The 27555-nt window shown below is 47.7% G+C and overlaps 2 protein-coding genes across 3 annotated transcripts in view; both read left to right on the forward strand.

The window, feature by feature from the left end:
- On the forward strand, positions 1–27311 carry NSDHL (NAD(P) dependent steroid dehydrogenase-like). Of its 2 annotated transcripts, XR_004479266.2 has the most exons (9): positions 1–230; positions 6318–6432; positions 10025–10183; positions 16725–16871; positions 21207–21335; positions 23653–23795; positions 25060–25162; positions 25927–26674; positions 26896–27311. XR_004479266.2 is itself a non-coding variant. In XM_033413587.2 (8 exons), the coding sequence occupies exons 1-8, from the start codon at positions 181–183 to the stop codon at positions 26257–26259; spliced, it is 1179 nt and encodes a 392-aa protein (XP_033269478.1). In that variant the 5' UTR covers positions 1–180; the 3' UTR covers positions 26260–27311. The 2 variants fall into 2 exon arrangements, 1 of the variants encoding a protein (XP_033269478.1); XM_033413587.2 differs by having other exon boundaries at positions 25927–27311.
- The window catches only part of ZNF185 (zinc finger protein 185 with LIM domain), a 240939-nt gene that overhangs the window by 147941 nt on the left and 65443 nt on the right, over positions 1–27555 (forward strand). The gene's annotated exons all lie outside the window — the stretch shown is intronic.

The following is a 27555-nucleotide window of genomic DNA, read 5'->3' on the forward strand; positions in this document are numbered from 1 at the left end:
CGCAGGGCCGGGGGCTGTGCGCTCGCGGCCTGGCCTCATTGGGCAGGATCACGCCGCGAGCGCCGACTGGCTGAGCCAGCACCGAACAGAGCCAATTCCCTTGGTGGAAGAGCCTCGGCAGATTCTCGGCTCACGCGGGCGGGGAGAAAAGGGTGGCTGCAGGCCGCTGGAGCGCTGAGGATGAAGGCTGCGGACGCGCTGGGGACAGCCAGGGGGCCGCCTACGGACGGGTAAGGGTTGCGACCTCGCCCTTGTGTCGGCGACAGGACTGGAAGGGTTGGGTGGGGCGATCCGGCTCGGGGACTCTCTGGTCTGGCCTGAGATTGAGTTAGGGTCAGAGAGGCCAGAGAAGAGCGTCACCTTTCGTGTTGGAGCAGACACTGTACTCACTGGGCAACTGAGACCCGGAGAAGGGAAGGGACGTGCCAAGCCTTGTCGCAGAGGTTCGGACGTCTGGGAGTTAGCGGCCAAATGCAGCTGAGGCTCTTTCTTTGAGCGTGTCCCTTCAAGAGCACCCCCTGCCTCTCAAGTAGGTTCCAAGACAGGATCACTGTAGTTCTCGCCTGGCTTAAAGCAGCCCAGGGAAGTGAGCTGGAGGCCTGGGAGCGGACTTCGAAGGGAGTGAAGCAGATATGAGCGTGAGAGGGAGCAGGTCATCAAAATATATTCTTTTTGGCACCCAAACACTCCAGGTGGATAGCGAGGGGCATTGCAGGCGGAGACACCGCCTGAGCAAAGTCACAGGAGTTTTGCAAGTGTGAGACCTGCCTGGAGAATTACAACGGGACGTGTGCTCTCAGCCCTTACCTGCTTCCCCTCTGGGCAGGGGACAGAGCATAAGTTTCTCAGGCTGAGAAAGCCTGAGGTTTATTGACATTCATTAAACGACAGTGTTCACCGACCTTCTGCCCTTTACCCTCTTCCTCTTTGAGCATAAACCAGGTCCAAAACCTTGCAGTCATATTTGACTCTTTTCGTGCCCCCTTCCCATTAACCAGCCTCCAAGTTCTATCCATTTTCCCCCTTAAATGCCGTTTCTTTTCTCTTTCCCACCTCTGCTGCTCGCTCCTCTCCCACTTCAGGCCTTCAGCAGCAGCCTCCCTATGAGTACAAGCCAGACAGCCAGCCCCTCTGTTTGACTCTCGCCTCCAGGGCCTTAGAACTTGGCTTAAGGATCTCCTCCCCGCCTGGGTTTACCCTCATCGGAAGTCAAAGGCACTTCTGCAATGTTCTGCTAAGCCTGACTCCCACCCCAGATGCTGGACTCCCTGAATGTCTGTGCTGTGCAAGGTTCTGTTTGGCAATGGCCTTGTGAATGAGGGAATGTATGAGTGAGTGAGCTGACACCAGGGTGCTTTTTCACAACTTTTTGACAAGTTACAGCTCCCCTTTTACCCCTGGGGCTTGTTTCAGCCCTACAGCAACTCTGAAGTGTGTGGGAAGGATCGCTGCTCTACAGATGAGGCCTCTTACACCAGCCGCAGCAGCACAGTTCAACCCATACTCTCCATTCCAGGGTCCTTGCTGGCCCTCCAGGGGCTCACAGCCTGGCGGGCCAGGACAGATGTGGCGGGGAGAAAGCCTAAAGCTGTGTGCTATGTTAGAATGAGAACAGAAACCTGTTCTGAGGAAGCTGCTAACCTTGCCCGGGGAGGAGGAGGAGGTTTTGCAGAGGGGACAGCTGAGCAGAGCAGCTCACCATGGAGAGGACAGTGAGAATATGCCAGGTGGAGGGAGCAGCATACGCTAAAGCTCTCAGGCTGGCTTTGTCAGTGGCCACCACAAATTCAAAATCAGGGCCTTTCTGTGTCCTAAAAGTCAATAGACCAGCAGAGAGATGAATGACTGACAGAAGCACAGAGACACCTCAGATCCATGAAAGGACAAGACTGAGCTAATTGAGACTTTTGGGGAAGTGGTGGGAAGCCTTGGATGTTGTTGGTGTCGTTCTTCCACAGACTAGGGTATCGAGCTCACGGTGGCCACAGTTTAGCTTCCTGCACTGAGTCTGTGGACAGCAGCAGGCCAGGCCCCGACTACCCCAACACACCCCTCTGAGCTGCTCTGGATTTCTGCTTCACAAAGAGCCTGGTCTCCCACGTTCGCAAAGGAAGGAACACTTGTCTCTATCTGGTTCGAAATGGACAGACTATTCCGTCCTTTTGTCCCCAGGACTCACTAGCTGGAGACTCTCCCCAGCAGGAAGGCGGTGATGGGCTCACTCCCTTCTCTCTGTATCTAATCCTATCAGTGACCTTCCTCCCCCTTGCCCAGAAGTGGAGCCAGGCGCTTGGGTTTCCCTAATAGAAGATGGTTCTCTTCCTAGATTCTTTTTAGCCTAAGGCCTTGTCCCAGTGTGTATAGAGGAACAAAGGCATAGGTACTGGTTTTAATTCAGACACCTATCATTTTAAAGGAAAAAGACTTGAGGCTTCTGATGTGTGAACCTTAGAACGTTGCTCTTTGGGGTCTTATTTTCTCACAGCTGTTCGTGTGAGTGTATGTGTGGTACAACAGACAGAACTGAAAATTTACCATTTTAACCATTTTGAGTGTACAGTTCAGTGGCATTAAGTGCGTTCACATTGTCGTGCAACCATCACCACCATCCGTCTCCAGAACTCTTTTCATCTCGTAGAACTGAAACTCTATATGTACTAAGCATCACTTCCCGATTCGCCCACTTCTCCCAGCCCCTGGCACCCTCCCTTCTACTTTCTGTGTCTATGAATTTGACTACTCTAGGGGCCTCATGTAAGTAGAATCTTCTTTCACTTAGTATAATGTCTCCAAGGTTCTTATTTCACTTAGCTTAAGTTCATCCATGTTGTAGCATGTGTCAGAATGTCCCTTCTTTTCATTTTTATTTTATTGTTGTAAGAACACTTAAGATGAGATCCACCATATTAATGAATGTTTGAATGTACAATAGGTACAACACACCTCTAGAGCTTACTCATCTTGCTTAACTGAAACTTTCTGCCCGTTGATCAGTAACTCCCCCTTTCCCCCTCCCCCAGTCCCTGGCAACCACCGTTCCACTCTTTGATTCTGTGAGTTTGATTACTTTAGGTCCCTCATATAAGTGGAATCATGCAGTATTTGTCCTTCTGTGACTGGCTCATTTCACTTAGCATAATGTTCTCAAAGTTCATCCATGTCTCATATAGTGGAATCTCCTTTTTTAAGGCTTAATAGTATTCCGTTGTGTGTATATACCACATTTTTTTAATCTATTCATCCAGCAATGAACACTTAGGTTGTTTGCATGTTGGCTGTTGTGAATAGTGCTGCAATGAGCTTAGGAGTACCCATATCTCTTCAAGATTCTGGCTTCAACTCTTTTGAATATATACCCAGAATTGGAATTGCTGGATCACATGGTGGTTTGGTGGTTCTATTTGAATTTTTTAAGGAACCTCCATACTGCTTTCTACAGTAGCTGTATCGTTTTTCCATTCCCACCAACAGTATACAAAGGTTCCAATTTCTCCACATCCCTGCCAACACTTATCTTTTGACTTTTTGATAACAGCCATCCTGACAGGGGTGAAGTGGTATCTCATTGAAGTTTTGTTTTACATTTCCCTGATGATTAATGACATTGAGCATTTTTTCATGTACCTGTTGGCCATCTGTATGTCTTCTCTGGAGAGATGTCTATTCAAGTCCTAAGCTCATTTTCTAATCAGGTTATTAGTTTGGGTTGGATTTTTTTTCTTTTCTTTTTTAGCTATTGATTTGAAGTTCCTAATACAGTCTGGAGATTAACTCCTTATTAGATACAAGTTTTGCAGATATTTTCTCCATTCCATAGTTGCCAGAATTTCCTTCGTTTTTAAGGCTGAATAATATTCCATTTTATCTGTTTATCCATCAACGGACACTTGACTTGCTTCCACCTTTTGGCTGCGGTTCACAGTGCTGCCATGAACATGGGTGTACAAATATCTGTTCAAATCCCTGCTTTCAGTTTTTTGGAGTATGTACCCGGATGTGGAATTGCTTGATCCTACGGTCATTCTATGTTTAATATTTTTAGGAACCACCATACTGTTTCCCACAGTAGCTGCACCATTTTACGTTCCCACCAACAGTGAACAAGGGTTCCAGTTTCTGTACATCCTTGTCAACACTTGTTATTTTCTGTTTTCTGGGGTTTTTTTGATAATAGCCATCCTAACAGGTATGAGATGATTGCCCACTGTGGTTTTGATTTGCATTTCCCTGATGATTAGGGAGGTTGAGCATACTTGCATGTGCTCATTGGTCATCTGTAAAGTATATCTTTTTTAGAGAAATGTCTGTTAAATCACAACTCTTCTTGGTGTTCATTTGGACGTGACCATATATCACATGGGGGATTTAGGTTGCAGGGGAGGGGGGCTGCCAGTGGGATCTGATTCATTCCCTAGGCTAGACCTGGGTACCCAGCCTCTAGAGACCACTAAAGTATCAGCAGAATTCTTATCTGGCTTAAAGTATTTACAAACTTTAAAATAATTTGTATATAATTTGAGACAAATTAGATTTGATTTTGTTTTTGTTTTTGCAAGAGGCTGGTTTGCTGAGAATTGTATATGCATTATTTGAAAGTTATGTTATGGATCCAGGCTCCCTCCGCAAGCCCTAGGGGAGGAGCCTTCCTGCCTCTGCCAGCTTCTGGGGGTCCCAGGTGTCCCTGGGCTTGTGACCACAGCACTCCAAATGCTGTCTGCCCTCTCATTTCCTCATGCTTCCCTGAGTATCAGGAGAGACTGAGTAAGAAACCAGCAGTGGGTATTGGTGAGTGGAACACCACCAGAAAAATAACAAACCCATTTGCCCCCAGTGAAGCTCCTGCATCTTAGATGGGGGTGTCTGTGTGTACGCGGTTGAAAGCAGAAAGCATGGGTGCATACACACACCGCGTATTCATGAGTCCAGTGGACGTGTGAGGGCCAAGATGCAGTGGTGAGCAAGACAGACAGGACCTCTAGGCACACTGTTTGCTAGGCCTTGGTGCAAGTGCCCAGATCCTTGTTCCCTGGCAGATGCACATTGAACCAAATGGATAAAATGTTCGCCAGCCACATCTGTTTAGGGAGAACAGATGACAGGGCCATCTGCCGACACAAAGAGGATTATGGTGTACAAGGCAGACGGGATAGGCCTAGAGCTACAGGTGAACTTCGCTTATTCGTTGGTGTGCTTTCTAAAAAGTTCTGTGAAAAATGAAGTTTTGAAATATATTTCCTAATAACTTCCATTGTGGTCGCAGAAATATGTGTCCCCAAAATGGCTCCATCAGACATTGAGGATCCTAACATCCATTTCCAGGCCACAAAATCAGCTCCTACAGGGACACATGACAGAGTGTGTGTGTGTGTGTGTGTGTGTGTGTGATTGGGCTGCCTGCCTGCCACCTCCTCACTGAAGAGTATTCTCTGAATCTAGCCTTTTGCAAGCAGTTAGACTTTCTTTGTCATGGATTTTGCCACCCGCCGGTGTTAGGGGATCTGTGACTTAGGTAGATTGACCACTGCCAAGAAAGCAGATCAAGACCTAATGCACTGTAACCCCAAAGTGAACGGCTTCTCTTTGTTTGCGGTTCAGTGGTTTGGTCTTGTTGTGGGACTTTATCACCTGACATGCTTTGCTGCTGTCTCCTGGTTATGAACTGCTGGGTCCCCACCACACTCTGACCACTTCCCGAGGGTTTCCGGTGGCCCCAGACACTCTGAGTTCTATATGTGGTCAGGGTGGCTTTAATTCCACCAAAAAGGAGAGCTCTGTCTCTTCTTACTCTTCCTCCTCACAGCATCCCATGCCCTGGCACCATGGGGATGAGCACTGAGTCTGTTTTATTGAGCTGCAGCAAAGAGACATGGCTTGAGCAGATTGATACACTTTCTGACAGTGCCAGGACTGGAACCTGGGCCTCCCCGGGTCTGTGCATTTTCCCACTGCGCTGCCACAGTCTACTAGTCTACTGATCGACTCGAGAGAAATAGACAATAATTGAAGTGCTGTGGGAAAAGCTGTGATGTTAGACATATTCTTTTCATTGTAACTGATGGATGAGATTATTTAACTGGCTTCCTGTTCTGCCTGTAGCCAAATATACAGTGAGTTATGGGCCCAGTCAGGCCCTTCTCTGAGGGCAGCCTGCATCACAGGAATGTTCGCTGAGTGCTCCATCCAGCAGCTGAAGCTATGGTTGAGCTCTTTGTGAAAACTCCATGTGTGCGTGTGCGGGGGGGCATCCACACAGAACACTAATAACTAAAAGATGGTTCAGTTTATATAACATGTCTGTCTCTAAATATGTCTTTAAGGACCGAAAAGTTGACTGCAGACAGGGCCAAATTTGCAGCTGAAATGGAACAAGCAGCTGGTGAGCCAGTGCGAGACCAGGGCACATGGACACATTTGACAGAAGACATTCCAAAAGTGAGTACGAAAAGGGTTAACCAAAACCAGGTAAGGGGAAAGTCGAACACATACATACCAACAAGACATTGATACGTAGCTATGGGTTAAAAATCGTATTTGGTTCATTTATTAAATCAATCAATGTTGAGTATTGTTTCTTTATAGAAGATATATATCTTTATTTAAGTCACCAGTTACTTACTGCCGTGTAACAAACTGTCAGAATGTAGTGGTTTAAAACAACACCCATTTCTTTGTTCACGATTCTACAGGTTGGGCTCGGCCCAGCAGGGGGCAGGGGTTCCTTGGTGGGTCTCCCCTGGGCTTGCTGTCACAGCCGCTATCATGGGGACCCTGAGGTGTATGTTCCAGGCAGCCTCACACACATGGCAGTAACTGCTGGCTGTCAGCTGGGTGCCTCGGTTTGCCTTCACGTGGCCTCCAGCAGGTTAGATTGTGCTTCTGGGTAGAATGGCAGAAGCCTTTCCAGGGCCAACAAGGGCGGTAGCAAGGCCTCCTAAAGTCTAGCGTTGCAAGTGTCAGAAGGGACTTGAAGGAATTGTCAGGCCTCTTGGAGATTTTTCCACAAAGATCTGCAAAGAGTGGGTTGGATTCACTTCTGCTGAACGAACACTTCAGAAATGAAATCACACCAAGGTAAAAAATGTGTTTATATCAAATGTTAGTAAATTAGGGATTCCCAGGAGGTTGCCAGAGGTCAGCAGATCACCCTGGTTTTAGTGTACAGCGCAGAGTAAGGTCTTCTCTCTGCCTCTGTAGTTGAGCGTTAATCTGAGATTCTAGCGCTCAGACAAACCACCAGAGCTCCTTGCCGTCTGTAGTTCATTATTTGTGTGAACCAGGACTTTACTCAGCAACCAGAAACAATCTGGATTCGGATGGTTGTTCGTTCTCATTGATTGACTTTATAGGAAGTAAAAGTTACACAAAGTACTACAATAGAAAGAACACTTTCACCCTAACTTACATATACATTCTGTGTAAGACTTCTCTGAGAAAACGGCCCATGGCTAAAGACAAGGGAAAACAGAAGAGGATGGAATAAACCCAGTGACCTGGAGCATTCTCTTTTCTCAAGATCATATTGCAATGAAATAGTATGTCTAGATGGCTTTCTTTCCTATTCTTTTTTTTTTTGCGGTACGCGGGCCTCTCACTGTTGTGGCCTCTCCCATTGCGGAGCACAGGCTCTGGACGCTCAGGCTCAGCGGCCATGGCTCACGGGCCCAGCCGCTCCGCGGCATGTGGGATCTTCCCGGACCGGGGCACGAACCCACGTCCCCCGCATCGGCAGGCGGACTCTCAACCACTGCACCACCAGGGAAGCCCCTCTTTCCTTTTCCTATTCTTAAAACTGTCTCCAAGATGTCAATTTTATAACTCCCGGCAGTAACCCATTCTTGAGTCTCGCTACCTGTTTCCAGTGTGGAGTCTCATTCTTACTTGTTAGTGCATATTCCTTCTGTCTGCTGGGCCCACTTGCCCCGTGCCATCTTTCATGGCCATGAAAAGTTAAGTGGTTATTTCACATGATCTCCTGTAACCGAATACCATGGTTCCATCCCACATCTGACTTCTCTGGGGTAAATGCCAGCTCTGTTCTCATCATTACAAAACTCTCTGTGGCACAGCTGCTGACCCACGCTTCCCAGGCAATATTGGTGCAACATTTCAATATAATAAAAAAATCCACGTCACTGTCAAAGAGAGGAGTACGGATTGCTCACATTTAAAATCGTGAAACGAGATTGCACTAGACATAGTAGCAAGGTTATTTGATTTGTTTTTAATTAGACCATATCAGCCTTTTGAAACAACTGTAACTAGAGATTGCAGATAATATAAACAAGAGACTCTGAAATCCTTTGGGATGCCCTTAGACATGTCTAGTTCAGACCCTCTTTGGGCTCAGGCAGATTTTTACTAAACCAAGAAAAAATAGCTTGGGAAGCAAGGATGCTCAGAGTTATTCTAAAAAACTGCATTTGCCTGTGCAGCTGACTTGGGGGGAACGGGAGGATAAGGGATTGCCGAAAGGGGAATCGAGTGGGATTTGTGTAATTTTATTTGCCTATGCCCTGGGGGTGTGTTAGAAATTTTAGTAAAGGTACAAATAATGTAGCGTGCTGTGATTACATGTATATGGCAGTAACTGAAGCATAGACGAGAATGGGCTTAAAAGATAATCTGGTGCGGGGGGTGGCACAGTGAGGCTGACTCTGTCAGGAGATTACAAATGCCTGAACAAATGATGCTAAAGCTACGGAGCCATCTACAGAGGGCCTGGTGGACTCCACTAACAATACCACTCCAGATGGGATGACAGGTTGAGAGGGGTAGAGCCGTAGAAGAGGCTCTGGCACCCCTGCAGTCTCCTGCATGTCTCAGTTATATAGGCATTTAAGGCATACATAGCAGGTTGGTTGGTTGGTTTTTTAATCAGGAGCAGAATTTCTTTACGATCTCTACTTCATCCCCAACTTTGATTTACTGTACATGAGCTCAGGGAAGAATGGGGGTTTGTCATCTTAAGGAAGCCCAGATATGGTTTTACAAAGACCCCAGGGAGGAGGGATATACCAGGGCCTCCATCTGGGCCCCTTGTAGCCAGCTTCATCAGCGTACACCAGCTACAGTTTTGCATCGACTCCCTGGAGTCAGAATATTCAAGTGCCTGCATGTGGTGCACTGTCCTTCCTTTATCCCCAATTACCAGAGTTGGACTTTAGCCAAGAGTGCATGTGTTGCAGAAACTGAAATGTAAACACCATAGCTCTCCCCTAATTTTTCAACAACTTCCTCAGAGCTCAGAGAAGGGGAAGCAAAGCCCTGGGCCTGGCTGATGAACAGCTCACCCATCCTCCCTGCAACCCCACCAGGAGATCCCATCAGACAAAAGCACAGTCTTACATGGATGTGCTAAGGCGAGAAGGGGTTAGGTGACGAATCCTAAGCCACACAGCCAGCCCTATAGTGGTTGGGGAGCAAAGGGGGCTGACTTTGCCCTGTAAGTAGAAGTAAGAAGACTGTAAGAAGTAAGAAGACTCTGCTTTCTCCTTTCTGATATTTTAAGTGCACACTGTCAATTGAGTGGGTGGCACGTTTTGATTTGTTCTGTTTTTCCATTCATGTGTGTGGTTGGTCGGTTGGTTGGTTTGCTTTTTGCCTTAGAAGTGCCCATGGATCAGCTATTGGGAACAAGAAGGTGTCACTTTTTTTTTTTTTTTTTTTTTTTGCCACACTGTGCAGCTTGTGAGATCTTAGATCCCCGACCAGGGATTGAACCTGGGCCACGGCAGTGAAAGCACCGAGTCATAAGCACTGGACCGCCAGGGAACTCCCCTCAGGTCATCCAGTCTCACCAAAGTCTGCCTCAGTATCATTTGCTATCCTGCCTCTCCTGATCCCAGGAGAGAAGGTTGGCATTGGTGATAGGACACCAGAATTATATGAAGCTTCCAACTTGGCTCAAGAACAGTTTCAAACTAAGAGATGGACCTGCCATCGCAGTGGCTCATGGTCTGTGAGTCCAGGCTCTTAATAGTTCTCAGCACACCCGTACCCCACTGCCATCCCTCCCTTTCTGCAGGCCATGAAATGCACAGTGATCGGAGGCTCTGGGTTCCTGGGGCAGCACATGGTGGAGCAGCTGCTGGCAAGAGGCTACGCTGTCAACGTATTTGACATTCGGCAAGGGTTCGACGATCCCCGCGTGCAGTTCTTCCTGGGCGACCTCTGCAGCCAACAGGTAACAGACCACCCAGCCTTGCCGATTGCCCCAGGCCCCTGAAGGGAGACTACCAGACTTACGCTGCTCAGAGGCCAGCCAAGTTGTTGTTTCTAAAACAAAAGTTTTTTTGAAAAATTGTAAAGTTATAGGAAAGAATTTAACACACACCCACATTGTTACTAGTGAGAATGAGTAACTGTCATCTCTGTCACTACTACTCCACTCTGCCCTGGTAGTTCGAAGGCAAGTGTGGCCAATACATAAATGAGTGGGTGTAGCTGAGTAGCAATAAAACTTTATTTACAAAAAGTTGTCCGCAGGCCATAGTGTGCCGACTGTGGCCCCAGAGTGTATATCCAAAAGTGCAATTGCTGGAGTTTTTTTTTTAATTGAGATATAATTCACATTCCAGAAATTTCACATTTCTAAAGTGTACAATTCAGTGGTTGTTAGTCTGTTCACAAAGTGATGCGTCCCTCACCGCTATGTAATTCCAGAACATTGTCACCACCCAAAAAGGAAACCCCAGGCCTGCTAGCGGTCATTCCCCGTTTCCTGTCCTCCCCACCGCCGCCAGCCCTTGGCAACCATACATCTCCCATCTCTATTCTGGACACTTCACATAAGTGGAATCATAATATTTGTCGTTTTGTGACTGACTTCTTTCCCTTAATGTTTTCAGGATTTAGCCGAGTTATAAGGGTGTTAATATTTTGAATTTTAAGATGTTGCCAAATTGCTCAACAAGGCTGCTTTGTCACTTAAGTTCACAGCAGCCGTGTGGTAGGATCCCCATTGCTCATGTCCTTGCCAGCACTTGGTATTCTTAGACGTTTTGGTATTGCCCTTCTGGAGAGTGTGAAGTGCTACCTCAGTGACGCTTAGTGTCACAAGTGCCCCCTGCACGGGTGGCTAGGCGCCACGCCTTTTCCTGACCCTCCTCTGTGAAATGCGTGTCGCTGACCTTCGCTCATTAGTCTTTGGCTTTACCTTGTTCTTCCTAGGGATGTGTAATTCCTTTCTATTTGAGACAGTCCTTCGCATGTTGTATGTATCACAGTGGCTTCCTTCAGCCTGTCACTGGGCTCTTCTTCTCGGCTTTGGCATCATTGGCTATAGTTTGTTTATTTGTTTGTTTTGGATTTTAAGGCCATGGCTTCCCCTGCAGCCCTGTCAAATTCCAGGCTGTCTTCCTTACCCAACCCTCCCCACCTGTGGGCCTGGAGATGGGGTAGAAGTCTTCCTTGTTCATCATCACTGCTTCTCTCACCCTGACTCGAGCTCCCTCCAGCTTTGAAGGTAATACCAGCAGGCTGTACATACCCTCGTACCCTTCCTTGTGGCCACGATCCACAGCCACCCTCTCCCTTTCCCAGGTGACTCCATCTCATTTCTCAGTGGTTTTAGCTCCTGGCCAAGGTCAACCTCATCGTAATTGTTGGCAAGTTCAGTATTCACACCTATGATCCTGCCAGTACCCTCGCCTTGGCCTCCACTCCCATTGTCATTCCCTAGACCCGGACCTCGGTCGTCCCCAGTAAGTGTGTCCTCTCCGTGATCTCACTTACAGGTGTTGCACTGTGAGCCCCAGCTCCTATCTTTCCAGTTCACAGCCTCTAAGACCTCCACTCTACCAGGTCTGTGACCCACCCAGGCATCTGGCCGTTTCCCACTATCCCGCACCCCATTCAGAGCCTCCCTGCTGTCAAGTCTATGGCTGACTTTCTCCTGCATGATTCTCAGCCCTCATTGTATGTATCAGTCAGAGTTGTCCAGAGAAATAACCAGGGAGACATGGATCGTGGGGGCTGGCAAGTCTGAAATTTGCAGGACAGGCCGGCAGGCTGCAAGCTCAGGCAGTCCTGAGGCAGGTTTTCTTCTTCCTGAAACCACAGCTTTTACTCTTAGGCCTTTCGACTGATTGAATGAAGCCCACCCAGATTATCAAGGACAGTCTCCTTTGATTTCAAGTCAACTGATTGTAGATGTTAACCACAGCTACAGAATATCTCCAGAGCAGCCCCTGGACTAGTGTCTGCTGGAAAAATGGACACATAAACCTCCCCATCATGTTGTACTTCCTGGGTTAAACCCCAGCCCTGGTTAAATCCAGTTCTACCTCCGTGGGGTGTCTCTGTGCAGCCAAACGGGGCTGGAGAAGAAAACACAAGCTTGTTGCCTCTTTCTTCACGGTCGTGCTCTTCAAGCGACCCATGTACCTTCCGGCACCATATCCACAGACCTACACTCTTCACGTGCTTAGCCCTGGAAATGGTCCAGGCACCAGCTAGAGCCCGTGTCTTCTTCCCTGCTTGGTGATTCCTCTAGGGATTCTCCACCCTCTCTCCTTGATCAGCAAGTTGTCCTACCAGATTGCAGCCATCAGCACAGCGTCACCATCTTAAGGAAACAGAACGCCCTGATGCGGCTTTAGCTACTGCCCCACTTTCCCCTTGTGGCAATTTGTTCTCAGCACCTCTGACTGCTTCCCTCCATTGTCTCATAGCAGCACTCCAGCTAGGTCTTCACCTAACAGCCACTGATACAGCCACCAGGGACCTGGAAGCGACCAGATCTGGTGGCCACACCGTGCTTCTCATCTGCCTGGACCCTTCCGCGGCACCTGATAGTTTCTTCACTCACCACCCGCTCACTTCTCCTCCTGCCTCACCAATTGCCCCTCCTCAGTCTCCTTATCTCTGTAATGTCTAAACTTGGCAGGATCCAGGGCTTATTCCTTAGATCTCTTTTCTCCAAGCACACTTAGTGTCCTGGTGAATCCACTCCGGCTCACAGATTAAATAGTCTAGAAGCTAATAAGCTCCAAGCTTGAGATCTCCAGCCTCGTGTCTGTCCAGCTGCCTGCTGGCTGTCTCTCTTTGTGCTGTATCTAAATTCAGCTCCTGGCTCCCTGCTACAAGCCGGCCCCCTCCCCCAGCACAGCCAACCTGCTGCTACTAAAGTCCTCACCATCTTGATAAATGCCCACTCTGTCTTTCGGATTGCTTTGGCCAGAAACTTTAGATTTATCCTTGATTCCTTTCTCTTCCGTACCCTCGATCCCATCCATCACCAAATCTTGTTGACTCCACTCTCAAAGTAGATCTCCAATCCATCAGCTCCTCACCCCTTCCATTACCACCCTGGTCCAAGCCACCACCCTTTTAATGCATAAATCAGACTTCAGGGCTCCTCTGTTCAGAAGCCTCCAGGGGTGTCCAGTCCTATTTATAGCAAACATACAGACCTGAATAATCACCCACAAGAACCTGCGTGATCCGACCTCACCCGCTCCCACACTCCCCCTCATTGCTCCTGTCCAGGTACACTGGCCTCCTTACTGCTTCTCAAACTCACCAACTGAGTTCTTGCCTCAGGACCTTTGCACTCGCTGCTCCTTCTGTCAGGAATGCTCTTTGTGAACCGCAGAGCTTGTTCGGGAAATTCCTGTAAGTCTTTGAGCACCTTATGCTAAGCATTCAGCCCCTCTGGATCTCCCTTACTCCGCTTTGTTTCTGTGTAACACTTGGCACTAGCTGATATACTCTGTGTAAACTTAGGTATCTGTGCCCCCCACCCAGAGAATGGACCCTCCTTGATGGCAGGGATATGGTCTCATTTGATCACTGACATGTCCCCTCAAAGGAGACAGGCTCTTTAGCAAACTTCAGCTCCCCTCCAAACCACTCCCCCACAACTCCCATGCTATCGTTGCCAGTATTTCGCTTCCAGATTTTCTTCACCCTGAAGACGGTGAAGGACGAGGGAGGGATCGACTGAAGTCTCCACTCATCAGCACCTCTCCTATCCCATTTCTCTCTCCCAGGTTCCTTCCTCTTCCTGCTGAAGCATTTCCTGTAGCATTCCCCCCAGCGAATATCTGTACACAGTAAACTCGCTGAGTCCTTTTATGCCCGAAAATGTCTCTGTTTTCCCGTCACTCATGAATGCTAGTTTGGCTGCAGGTGGAATTCTCGTTTCACAATTTTCCCCCCATCACTCAATCTGAGCATCGTTCCTCTGTAGGTCAGCTGAGTTTTCCTCATGCCTTTTAGGATTTTCTTTTTTGTCCTTTATGGTCTGAATTTTAGTTTTCTTTTTGAATCCCACTCAGCACCTAGTGGGCCTCATTTTGAGAAAATTCTTCAAATATTGACTCTACCCGCATTCTTTCTGGCAGCCTTACTGGACATACAGTAAAGTCTTTCATTATATTCTACATGTCTCTTAGTCTCTCCTCCATGTGTTCTTTCTCCTTCTGTCTTTGTAATATTTTATAGATTCTCTCTATTCCATATACACTCACAGCCAGGCCTGTTTCATCTGTATCCCCTCCCCACCCTCAGATTATTTTAAAGCCAAACCTAGACATCTTGTCTTTTTTTTTTGGTAAATATTTCAGTATTTGTTACTAAAAGATAAGAATCCTTTGAAAAAACACAACTCCATGACCACACCTAAAACATATTGACAATTGCTTAATTTCTAACCAGTGTTGAGATATCTCTGAATGTCTCGCAATGTTTTTGTATAGTTGTCTTTCCAAATAAGGAACCAAAAAGGTTGAGGAATATTGCAGTCAACTGAAGGGGCAGGACAGGAATGAAATGTTTAAGTCTCTCTTAATTTATAATTTAAAATTATTTTCACCTGTTTCTTTTTACTTTTTTATGTTTTTTTATTTTTTTACTTCTATTTATTTAATTTGTTTGGCCGTGCCACACAGCTCGCGGGATCCTAGTTCCCCGAACAGGGATTGAACCCAGGCCTCCCCGCCGCCCTGCAGCGGAAGCGCAGAGTCCCAACCACTGGGCCGCCAGGGAATTCCCACTTTTTCCTTTTTTAATGTGGCTACTACAAAATTTGAAGTCATATCTGTGCTTTGTATTATATTTCTAGTGGAGTAAAGACTGCATCTGATTCTGGTTTGGTTTTTTTCCGTTGAGGCATCATGGATTGACACCCCAACAGCCATAAGCACACCCGGTGCTCAGATTTTGCTTTCTACACACCACCGCCCATAATAGGAACCCGGGCTTCTTGGGAAAATAGCCTATGCAGGACTCTGGGGCAGGGTAGGTAGCACAAGGTGAGCCTGGAATATTTTCCTAGGACAAAATTAAGGACGTACTCAAAAACTAATGAGAATATGTCAAAAAGACACAGGAACCAATTTGAAGAGCCTCCACTGGCCAAATCTGGGACATTTTGAGCCTCACCAAATACAATAGTAGTGGATTACACAGAGGGAAAGGTACCTTTTTGATGGCCAGAATCGGGCAGCCATCCCGCTAAGCAAATGATTGGATCAACATCACCAACAATGGGACAGACTGGGTGATGCCCTGAGAAGGTCATAATGTCACTGGTGTGATGTTCTTGCCAAAAGTATTAAATCTAAAAGACTAATCCAAATTGAGGGGGCATTATTGGGACAGTTGGGGAAGCTTGGATAGAGACTAATGATTGCGTAGGAGTATCCTATCTGTTACATTTCTTGCATGCGATGAATGTTTTGTGGTTATTTAGGGGATGTCTTTGTTCTTAGGAGGTGCCTGGTGAAGACTTGAGAGGCTAAGTGGCATGATGTCTACAGCTTACTCTCAAATGGTTTCAAGGAAAAACATCATGTCTACGTAGAGAAAATTGTGGCAAAATGCTAATAATCGGTGGATCTAGGCACATAATTCATGGTTGTCTTTCTTTTGGTGATGTTAGTATCTATTGATCATTCCTAGATCTTATTACTCAGTTAAGGTCTCACAAAATGGTGACGTGCTATTATTCTCTCTTTATTTCTTAGCTCAAATCTTTGTACCTCGTGCAGATTAAATGCTTGACTCTTTCCCTTTATTTGCCACTTTGCAAAAGGAATTCTTACTCATACTGGGGATCAAATTGTCCCTTCCTTTTTGGCCAGTGGGAGCGTCTTCAAGTTGGCTCTCGAGTCCTTTTAACAGGAATTATTTTCTGGTGCGACAAGGTGTTCCTGGCTCATCTTGTCTGTTTCCTGCCCCAGATCTGCAATCAGCCGTCGATCTCAGGAGCTCTGCTTCCCTGTAGCAATAAATTAAACGTACATGTTTTTGTCTCAGGTTACTGTTTTATGTCTAGTTTCACGGAAAGGAATGCTGCTGTGTATTGGGTATTTACACTGTCTTTTCATATGATTCATAATGTGTATCTATGGGCTCATCTTCCCCAGGAGCTTTAACTGCAGGTGCCCTGAATTGTACCCCACCCACCCACCACCCATGAGGCGCAAAGGCAAAGATGCTGCCTTTCTCTGGATCCCACAGGCTTCTCATGCCCCAAACCAGTTTTTATTTGGGCCCAGGTAATGGGGAGGGGGGTGGTTAAAGGGACAATATGGTTTCTGTGCCGTGTACTTATGTGTTGTTTGACTCTTTTACAGTGAGAATGTATTTCTGTGTTGATTGTAGAATTATTAAAGGGCAAGACACCTACATGCCCCAGATTGGAGAGTGGTAATGTGAGGAGGATGTTTACTTGTCTAAAGCAGGAGGGATTTTTTTTTTGTCTTTGTTTGCTTCTCCAGGATCTGTACCCAGCTCTGAAAGGTGTAAGCACAGTTTTCCACTGCGCATCGCCCCCACCATCCAGTAACAACAAGGAACTCTTTTACAGAGTGAATTACGTTGGCACCAAGAATGTCATTGAAACTTGCAAAGAGGCTGGGGTTCAGGTAAGGGGAAAGCTGGAATGAGTGCTGTCGGGAGCGTGTGATGGCCCTTTCCAAGTGTGTGGGGACCAGGGCTCTTGTTCTCTTCCTGTGCCTCGCCAGGCTTGCTTCCTAAAGTGTTGTGAAGAGCCTAGAAATTCAGCCCTAGGACCTGCTGAGCATCTGAACAGACCATCTGAGGACCCTAAGCTTTATTAGTCTTGGTTAAAGAGCTACACAATTTAGAAATTGCTTGTATTTTTTTATTGTGGCTTAAATATATATATATATAATGTAAATATATATAAAACATAAAATTTACCATTTTAACCATTTTTAAGTGTACAGCTCACTGGCATTAAGCACATTCACATTGCTGTACAAGCACCGCCATCGTCCGTCTCCAGAACTTTTTCATCATCCTAATCTGAAACCTGTACCAATTAAACACTAACTCTCTCCTCCCCTCGCCCCTGGCGCCCACCATTCTGCTTCCTGTCACTGTGAATTTGACTCTAGGGGCCTCATAGAAGTGGCATCAAACAACATGTGGCCGTTCGTGTCTGACTTACTTTACTTAGTGTAACATCTTCAGGGTTCGTCTGTGCTGTAGCAGGTGTCAGAACACCAGAGCTGTTTCCAGGTTTTGACACGGGGAGGGGTAAGGGTAAACTGGGACGAAGCGAGAGAGTGGCATGGACATATATACACTACCAAACGTGAAATAGATAGCTAGTGGGAAGCAGCCGCATAGCACAGGGAGCTCAGCTCGGTGCTTTGTGACCACTGAGAGGGGTGGGATAGGGATGGTGGGAGGGAGGGAGACGCAAGAGGGAGGAGATATGGGAACATATGTATGTGTATAACTGATTCACTTTGTTATAAAGCTGAAACTAACACACCATTGTAAAGCAATTATACTCCAATAAAAACGTTAAAAAAAAAAAGTTTGTAGGGGACTTCCCTGGCAGTCCAGTGGTTAAGACTCTGTGTATCCACTGCAGGGGGTGTGGGTTCAATCCCTGGTTGGGAACTAAGATCCCGCATTCTGTGCAGCGTGGCCAAAAGAAAAGAAAAGAAAGAAAATCTAAAACTTTGTAAAAATAATATCATGTTGAATATATCTTCCTGCAACTTGCTTTTTTTTTTTTTGCAGTACGCAGGCCTCTCACTGTTGTGCCCTCTCCCGTTGCGGAGCACAGGCTCCGGACGCGCAGGCTCAGCAGCCATGGCTCACGGGCCCAGCCGCTCGCAGCATGTGGGATCTTCCCGGACCGGGGCACGAACCCGTGTCCTCTGCATCGGCAGGCAGACTCAACCACTGCGCCACCAGGGAAGCCCCCAACTTGCTTTTTTTCCCCAACATTATGTTTTTGAGATTTCTCCATCTTGATATACATAGCTCTGGTATATTCACTGAAGTGGCAGGATTGCTCAGTGGGTAACAGTGCAGGAAGTGTTTTTTTTAATGTAGTATTTAGGGAATGTCTCTCAATAGAGCAATCAAAAGATTGGTTACTGTGCTTTTCTTTTCAGAGATTTAAAGTGTTACTTCCCACATTTAAATCCTTAATCCACCAGGAATTTATGTCCGTATATGTTCTGAAGTAGACAGAGGATGTTTTGGTGCTCAGCAGCATGTGTTATACGATCCATCCTTTCCCCGCTGTTCAGCACCCTATGCAGCACATCTGTGCGGGCCTGTTCCCGGCTCTCAAACTCTCTCGGCCCCTGTGCCCTGCCTTAGGATGAACCTCAGTATCTAGTGTAGGACAAGTCACTCCCCCAACCATGTTCTTCAGAATTTGCTTGTCTACCCTCAGAATGGGAGAAAATATTTGCAAGCGAAGCAACTGACAAAGGATTAATCTCTCAAATATAGAAGCAGCTCATACAGCTCAATATCAAAAATAAACCAACTCAACCCAAAAATGGGCAGAAGACCTAAACAGACATTTCTCCAAAGAAGATACACAGATTGCCAACAAACACAGGAAAGGATGCTCAACATCATTAATCATTAGAGAAATGCAAATCAAAACTACAGTGAGGAATCACCTCACACCAGTCAGAATGGCCATCATCAAAAAATCTACAAACAATAAATGCTGGAGAGGGTGTGGAGAAAAGGGAACACTCTTGCACTGTTGGAGGGAATGTAAATTGATACAGCCACTATGGAGAACAGTATGGAGGTTCCTTAAAACACTAAAAATAGAGCTCCCATATGACCCAGCAATCCCACTCCTGGGCATAAACCCTGAGAAAACCATAATTCAAAAAGAGTCATGGGGCTTCCCTGGTGGCACAGTGGTTGAGAATCCGCCTGCCAATGCAGGGGACATGGGTTCGAGCCCTGGTTCTGGGAAGATCCCACATGCCATGGAGCACCTAAGCCCGTGTGCCACAACTACTGAGCCTGCATGCTGCAACTACTGAAACCTGCGCGCCTAGAGCCTGTGCTCCACAACAAGAGAAGCCACCACAGAGAAGCCTGCGCACCACAGTGAAGAGTAGCCCCTGCTCACCGCAACTAGAGAAAGCCCGCACACAGCAACGAAGACCCAATACAGCCAAAAATAAATAAATAAAATGAAAAAAAAAAAGAGTCATGTACCACAATGTTCATAGCAGCTCTGTTTACAATAGCCAGGACGTGGAAGCAACCTAAGTGTCCATTGACAGATGAATGGATAAAGAAGATGTGGCACATATATACACTGGAATATTACTCAGCCATAAAAAGAAATGAAATTGAGTTATTTGTAGTGAGGTGGATGGACCTAGAGTCTGTCATACAGAGTGAATTAAGTCAGAAAGAGAAAAACAAATACCGTATGCTAACACATATATATGGATTTTTTTTAAAAAAATGGTTGTGAAGAACCTAGGGGTGGGACAGGAATAAAGACGCAGACGTAGAGAATGGACTTGAGGACATGGGGAGGAGGAAGGGTTAGCTGGGACAAAGTGAGAGAGCGGCATGGATTTATATATACTACCAAATGTAAAACAGCTAGCTAGTGGGAAGCAGTCACATAGCACAGGGAGATCAGCTCGGTGCTTTGTGACCACCTAGAGGGGTGGGATAGGGAGGGTGTGAGGGAGGGAGACGCAAGAGGGAAGCGATATGGGAACATATGTATATGTATAACTGATTCACTTTGTTATAAAGCAGAAACTAACACACCATTGTAAAACAATTATACTCCAATAAAGATGTTTAAAAATTGAAAATATTTTATAAAATTTAAAAAAAAAAGAATTTGTGTATTCTTAGCCCTTTGCTCGTATACATTTTAGAACCAGCTTGTCGAGTTCCTTGATAAAGCCTGTTGGAAATGTTACTGTAATTGCCTCAAACCTAAAGGTAATTTGGGAGAGAATTGATATCTTTCAAATATTGAGTCTCCGTATCCATAAATACGTACATAATATGTCTATTTATCTCTTTAATGTCTTTCAATAGAGCTTTATACTTTACTTCATAAAGGTTTTGTACATCTTTTGTTAAATTTATTCCATGTACCTTGCTTTTGGTGGTTGAAATATCTTTCACATGACATTTTCAACTGCTACTGCGTAGGGGCACAGTTAATTTTTGTATATCGATTTTGTACTCAGCAACTTTGCTGAACTCTAATATTTTCTGTATATTCGTAGTGCTTTGTATGTAGACATTTGCAACACCTGTAAGTGGCAATAGTTTTGTTTCTTCTTTTCAAATCATTATACTTTGTTGTTTCCCTTATCCTACCATGCTGGCTAGAACTTCCAGGACCTTGTTGAATAAAAGTGATAAAGATGTGATTCGAGCTAATGGTGTTCAGTTTAGGATGGGCTGCCCTTAACCAGGTAGCTGGAAGCTACGAACCCTCATAAGAAAGCAACTTCCTTTCAAATAGCATTTCGCCAGTGGACATGTGCACGTGCCCATTCGTGTGTGCTGACGTGCCAAGGTTGGGATCAGAATCACCAGGGTCTTTTGCAGACAGGCATCTCCCTCGAAGTTTGTGGGCTATCCTTCCCCCATGGAGAATCACTCCCATAGTGAGATACCATGAATAATGGAAGTCTGTTCTATCCCTTGGTTGTGATAAGAGGGGGGAAAATGTGAAATTCACTGTTTTAGAGTGTGATACCATAATGTGTCTCAAATCCCCATACCTGCAAAAGATGGTGACCTTTGCATTATTTTAAGAAGGCCTGAAAAGGGAAGGCATCATAGCAAAGAATCTGTATGGGGCGAGGGTTGTGAGCACGTGCCATTTGATTCTCTTTCCTACCTGACCATCGTGATGTTTAAACAGCGATCGTTCCTGACTCATTTTTTTTAAATCTTCTGTTCTCCTCTGCCAGAAACTCATTTTAACCAGCAGTGCCAGTGTCATCTTTGAGGGTGTCGACATCAAAAATGGAACCGAAGACCTCCCTTATGCCAGGAAACCCATTGACTACTACACGGAGACGAAGATCTTACAGGAGAGAGTACGTACCTGAGAACTGGTTGAGTGAGTGACAAACGAGGTCCATGAACGTCTACAGAATTTAGATTCTTAAGAAGAATGTTTATGAACATAGGAAGTTAGTATTCTGATGCCTAATATGCAAATTGGGCAGTAAAATCTGTGGATGGAATTCAATTTCAAGGATAATAACAGAAAAAATAATAACATAATAGCTTAATGTGGCCAGACGCTACTCTGTATTTTACGAGGAGCTGCCTCATTTAAACTTCGCAATGACCCCATAAGGCAGGTACTGTTACCGTCACCAGGTTACAGAGGAGGACAGTTGGTGCAGAGAGATTCGGAAGCTTCCTGAGGTCGCGCAGCTCTAGAGCCTGCACTCAACAGGTATACCGTGCGAGTTTACTGAACTGCTCCAGCAATCAGACAATTTATGACGACCCAAAGCGGGAGGCAGAACTCAGGCTAAACACTCAAGTGTGTTTTGATTTGAACACACCTTCCTAGTGGCACTCTTGCACCCTCTGTCCTTTTTTTTTTTTTGAAATTAAACAATGGAAGGCTCTTGCTTTATTTTAAGGAAAAGTACTTTTCCACTTGGCAAGCCAGCTTCACCAGGGAGCACCTGGTTGTAGCAGCAGTCTGGGCCAAGTAGCAGAGACTGTGACAGTAGCCAGCTCCGGGACTAACGTCCAGGAGAATATTACCCTGAGGACACCCGATACTGTAGGCCATAGATGCTCATCGGCCACAGGCAGCTCACCTTGGCCAGGCAGCTGTGAGTTTGCCTCTCCCAGCTGTTGGCAGCGGGCCACGCCTACTGAGGTTTTCTTTCGCAGCCGGTATGTATGGAACCAGAGCTTAACGCCAGATTGGCCAGAGTCCCCCTGCGTGGCCTGAGTGTCAGCCGCCTCCCATCTGTTTGCTATTACTCCAACCCAGAAAGTCCCCAAAGACCTCATCTGCCGGGAGACCCAAGGGCTTCCCGGTGCAGCGCACGGAGGCCTAGCTTTTGCAAGCTCCAGTCCTGGGTCTGCCCGCCTGCTCCTTGGAGCACAGAGAGCCTCACGTAGCTCCCACCTGCTCAGACTTGACCCGAGGAGCGCTAAAGCTTCCACTGGGCCCCGTGCACCCTCCGCCAGCGCTCCTGGGTCTCCCGCCCCCTGGGCTCAGGTGCTGCAAGTGGCAGCTGTGGTTCAGACCATCGTCGTGTCACTTGCACTGACTCTTGGGTGCTCTGCTGGAAATGAGCTCAGCCTGTAAACGCCTCTGGCAGTAACTGTGCTGGAGCCTCCAGTTGGCGGCAGATGTCAAGCTGCTGCCGGCTTTCAAACGTGCTGACAGATAATAGATGGAGTGTGGTGTTATCTAGGACTCCCAGAGCTTTCTCCTCTTTAGTAACAGAGATGAGCCTCGGCTAGAGGGCATTTGAAGGCTTATTTAGTCATTTCCTCTGCCCCTGTGGGGACCAGGGCCTGGTGGGGGGAGGGGAGAGGCAGCTCCACCTTTGGGTAACTCCGATCATTGTGAACACAGTCAACAAGTGGCTTAAGCTCACTGGACCGAAACGTGAATGAGGATTTTGCCACCACGGAGTAGAAATCCTAGGTGAGGTGGGCCATCTCGTTTCAGCAGCACACAGCCTTGGCAGTAGTACCATCGTGGTCCCCATTTTTAACAACAACCTATCTGATCCTTTGGGAAGTTTTGTTCCCTTTGAGACAAAACTTGTTTCTCTGTACTTGAAGCCCTTAAGTTCTAGCTTGTACATTAAGCCACACAGAACATGGCTCTGAGGATTCACCCAACATGTTGGTCCATCTGTTTAGCTACTGAGTTGCTGCCCTGTTTCTCCCAGACCTTCTCCCTTCTCAGCCCCTTCTTCCAGCCCAGTTGGCTTCATCAGAGTCCCTTCCTAGGAGGTGGTACTCAGTTCTGACCACAACAGCCCAGGACTGGTGGAAACATACAGTTGGCACATGGAACTTAAGTCAGGAGCCGGTTTGGTGGCAGCAGCCTTACTGAAGGCCCCCAGCTAACTCATTAACTGGATCTCTCAGATATTTTCCACAAACTGCTGCATTCATGCATTTTAGTGTTTAAACCCCAACCCAGGCCTTTCTGTTAGAGTCTACTGGTTTCGACCCAGCTGTCTCCTGTGTTTTCAGATTTGGGTGTTGGAGTGGGGAAAGGGATACAGAAGTAGTCCCGAATTATAAGTGTCACTGACGTGAGTCTGTAGCCCGGGGCAGTGGGCGGCATCCATGCCCCTGTGCAAGGTCCTGTCCCCTGGGGAGCATGTCTGCAGCCCACATGGTCCCTCTGCTCTCCCGCAGGCGGTACTGGGTGCCAACGATCCTGGCCAGAATTTCATAACCACAGCCATCCGCCCTCATGGCATTTTTGGCCCAAGGGACCCCCAGTTGGTCCCCATTCTCATCGAGGCGGCCAGGAAAGGCAAGATGAAGTTCATGATCGGGTAAGTTGCTGCTCTCCTCCCCGCACCCCCCACCCTGGACACAGTCGGCTCTTGCCTTACGTGGCCTTCTCTGCTGCCCGCTGCTCATTTCCTGGGGCTGCCACAACAAATGAGGCTTAGAACGACAGAAATGGATTCACTCCCAGTGATGGAGGCCAGGACTCCAAAATCCAGGTGTGGGCAGGGTTGGCCCCCACTGGAGGCTCTGAGGGAGAGTCTGTTCCAGGCCTCTCTCCCAGTCTCAGGTGGCTGCCAGCAACCCTTGGCGTCCCTTGGCTTGTAGACCCGTCACTTCAGTCTCTGCCTACATCTTCATGTGACGTTCTTTTCTCTGTGTGTCTGTACCCAAATGTCCCTCCTCTTATAAGGACACCAGTCATTGGGTTTAAGGCCCACCCTACACTAGTGTGACATTATCTAAACTAATTACATATTCAAAGACCTTATCTCCAGATAAGGTCATAGTCACAAGTTCCAGGGAGACATGGATTGTGGCAGGACACTCTTCTGCCCCATGAACCCTCTCTCCCCATGAACCCTCTCAGGTAGGCTGCGAAAACATTTGTGTCCCTGTTTGGAAATTCCGGAAACAGGCTCAGAGGGGAAACAATCGGCCCAGGGTTAAGGGCCAAGCCCTCCGCTCTCCTTGCATCTAGGAAGGCGGGGGTAGGTGTTAACATTCCTCCTCTGGGCAAGTGCAAGTGGGAGGGCTGCTGCAGGTGATGAGACTGGGACTGTGTCCCCAGTATACCTTTCCTTCCCCCCTCCTCCCTCCCTCCCTCCCTTCCTCCCTTCCTTTCTTCCTTTCTTCCTTTCTTCCTTCTCTTTTCTCCCTTTCTTTCCCCATTTATCCCTGTGCCTTGCCACTTTGCCTCCCTGCCTTTCACTTGGCTTTCCTGCTGTGGGATTTGAAAGAGACAGTAGAAAACTCTGAGGCCAGAGAAAGGCATTAGCCCAGAGTGCCCTGGAGGGAGTTCAGAGCTGCTGCCCTAATTAGAGCCCAGAGCAGACAATACCAGTGTTGGCCACACTGGGACGGGGCAGGCAGGGCATGGGACTTGCAGATTCATTGGTGGGCCCTTAAATATCCCACTGGCCCTGAGGGCCTAGGAGCCCTGGCCTCCTGCCCATCTTCAACTGTTACGGATGCCCAGGTGTGCCAGGGGCTGGCATTGCCAAGGCGGGTCCTGGCCCTGGGTCCACGTGCAGGGGCTCTACCAGGTTCTCCCCCGGCGCAGGGAACCCATTCCTTGTGCACATGCAGGAACGGGGAGAACTTGGTGGACTTCACCTTCGTGGAAAACGTGGTCCACGGACACATCCTGGCTGCAGAGCACCTCTCCAGAGACACAGCCTTGGGTGGGAAGGTAAGGCACCTGCTTCTTCCTGCTTCTACCTGATCGGCAGCAGCTGGCCCACCATTTCCTGCCCCTGTGTGTCCGCCTGCCTTCACAATTCTCCTCCCAGTGATTGGACCCACTGGCAAGTGGCTTCTGTGACCCTGCATCCTGGCAAAGCTGCTCTAGGATCCCACTGGGCCACGGTTGAGCCCCTCTGGTGGGGTGAGGTCAGCTCTCACGCAGAGATGAGAGAGCACACGCGGGCTCCTTTCACTCCCACTCCTAGGGCCCCCGTCTTCTTTGTTTCTCACTCCGACCTTTGGAATCCCCCGTATTTGGGCTCATTTTTTTCTCCTGGGCCTCTGCCATTTTCCCCCTCCTGTAACTCTCAGTGTGGCGGGGGTATGGTGGGTATGGCTTTTAGTTTATACCAAAGACAGCACGTTTCAGAAATGTCACATGACCCGTTTGTTGCATCTGAAGATAAGATGATTTACTGCATTTACCGTGATTAACACAATTATTAAATTAACAAACGTACCTTCCCAAGTGCAATCTAAGCTTCCCTTGAAATCCTGTCATCGCCTGAAAGCTGCCTGCAGCCTGCGGCCTGTGTAGGCTTAATAACCGCCTCACTTTCGAGCTGCCTTGCAAAGGAACTGGGGCGGGCAGGCAGGGAGTGGCCACTGGTTTCTCAAAATATTGGTCCTGGCTGAGCTCCAAGCTCCAAGCATGGCCTGCCGCCCCATCCTGCTGGGGAGCAGTTCCTAACTTCTCCTTCCCCCCTGCAGGCTTTTCACATCACCAACGATGAGCCCATCCCTTTCTGGACTTTCCTGTCCCGCATCCTGACAGGCCTCAATTACGAGGCCCCCAAGTACCACATCCCCTACTGGGTGGCCTACTACCTGGCCCTCCTGCTGTCCCTCCTGGTGACGGTAATCAGTCCCATAGCCCAGCTTCAGCCCACTTTCACGCCCATGCGGGTCGCGCTGGCTGGCACATTCCATTACTACAGCTGTGAGAAAGCCAAAAAGGTCATGGGCTACCGGCCGCTGGTCAGCATGGATGACGCCGTGGACAGGACGGTGCGGAGCTTTCGCCACCTGCGGAAGGTCGAGTGAGGCGGCCTGGAGCCCGGGCCCTTCCACGCATTCCCCAGCCGATAACTCTCTCCTTGCAGTGAGTTTCTTCTGAGCTTAGGTCTCCTCCGGCTGGTTCTGTGAGAGCACACCCACCCTTCTGTGACTCCGAGGGTGGCGAAATCAGCAGACGTTTCTTCTTCGTAGGACTGGATTTAGATTTCTTAAAATAGGGCAGCTTCCTGGTTTACTGTTTTGTATTCTCTCCCTCTCCCCCACCCGCTTCCTCCTGGGTCCCTTATCATTCCAGTGGCCTTGTAAACAGTCAAAGAAGCCTAGGGAAGAAACAAGCCATTTGCTGATCGAGGAGGGGGTCCTAGACTTATTTCCATGCAGACTGTTCAAGGAGCCACAGATGACAGATACCCTAGAGAAAAGCAGAAGTTATAAACACATGGTGAGGCTTCAAGTGTACGTTTTAAATAGACACAGAGTTTAGAGCAAAAACTTTTAAAAAGCTTGAATAACCGTAAACCCCCCCAAATCCCTGGGGAGAAGAGCTACCAGTTGCTCATCTCCTTGCATGCTCCCAAGTTCTCTCAGGTGCAGCTGGTGTGCCTGCCTGCAGTATTTTTTCATACAGCATTCTTTGATGGGCACCTTTCTCTTTATCCACAGAGCCCTGTGCCCTTTTAATGGCAAGGTGGTGGTCTGCCCGAGTGGCATGCCGTTTGAAGCTGTTTAGCACCTCTCCTAACATGGGACATTGGGCAGGTTGAAAGTAAGCCGTGGAAAAGGTCAGAGAGAAGAGTACCCCCTTTATCTGCTTGGAGTTTGGGCAGAAACAGCACGAGATGATGCCGAAAGGGCTACTTCCCTGTGGCTCACGCTCATAGAGCCCTTCAGGCCAGTTTCTGACAGTCATAGCACATATAGTGATTCAGCATTCTTTATTTTCTGGTGCTCTGCTTACAGAATCTGGTTTCTTCTCAGACTCATTGAAATGTAACCTTAAAGACTTCTGTTTGCTTCTCTGCCTTTGTGCAAGGGTGGGGAGACAGCTGGGGAGACTGGAATAAAGTGAAGGTATTGTACATGCTGTGCAGTTTGTGTGATTTGAACTTGACCCCCACCTGGGGGGAAACAGCTACTGGGGTGGGGGGACACAAACAGAAATAAAACAGGGTTTTTGCCCCTAAGGCAGTTAGAACAGAGGAGTTAAGATACGTTCACAAGCCCCTATAATAGCAGGTAGGAAATGATAGACACACTTGAGACGAGGTGGTGTAAGTTCAGAGGAAGGATACGTGGCTTCCAGCAAAGGCCTTGAAGGATGGC

This window comes from Orcinus orca, chromosome X (assembly GCF_937001465.1).
Source record: "Orcinus orca chromosome X, mOrcOrc1.1, whole genome shotgun sequence".
Taxonomy (NCBI): Eukaryota; Metazoa; Chordata; class Mammalia; order Artiodactyla; family Delphinidae; genus Orcinus; species Orcinus orca.

Excerpts from the sequence above, each read along its gene's own strand:
- NSDHL (XM_033413587.2), top strand. The coding sequence starts at position 181 with ATGAAGGCTGCGGACGCGCTGGGGACAGCCAGGGGGCCGCCTACGGAC. Across the intron at positions 231-6,317 it reads AGGGGGCCGCCTACGGACGG|GACCGAAAAGTTGACTGCAG; the intron begins GTAAGGGTTGCG and ends TATGTCTTTAAG. Across the intron at positions 10,184-16,724 it reads GCGACCTCTGCAGCCAACAG|GATCTGTACCCAGCTCTGAA; the intron begins GTAACAGACCAC and ends TTGCTTCTCCAG.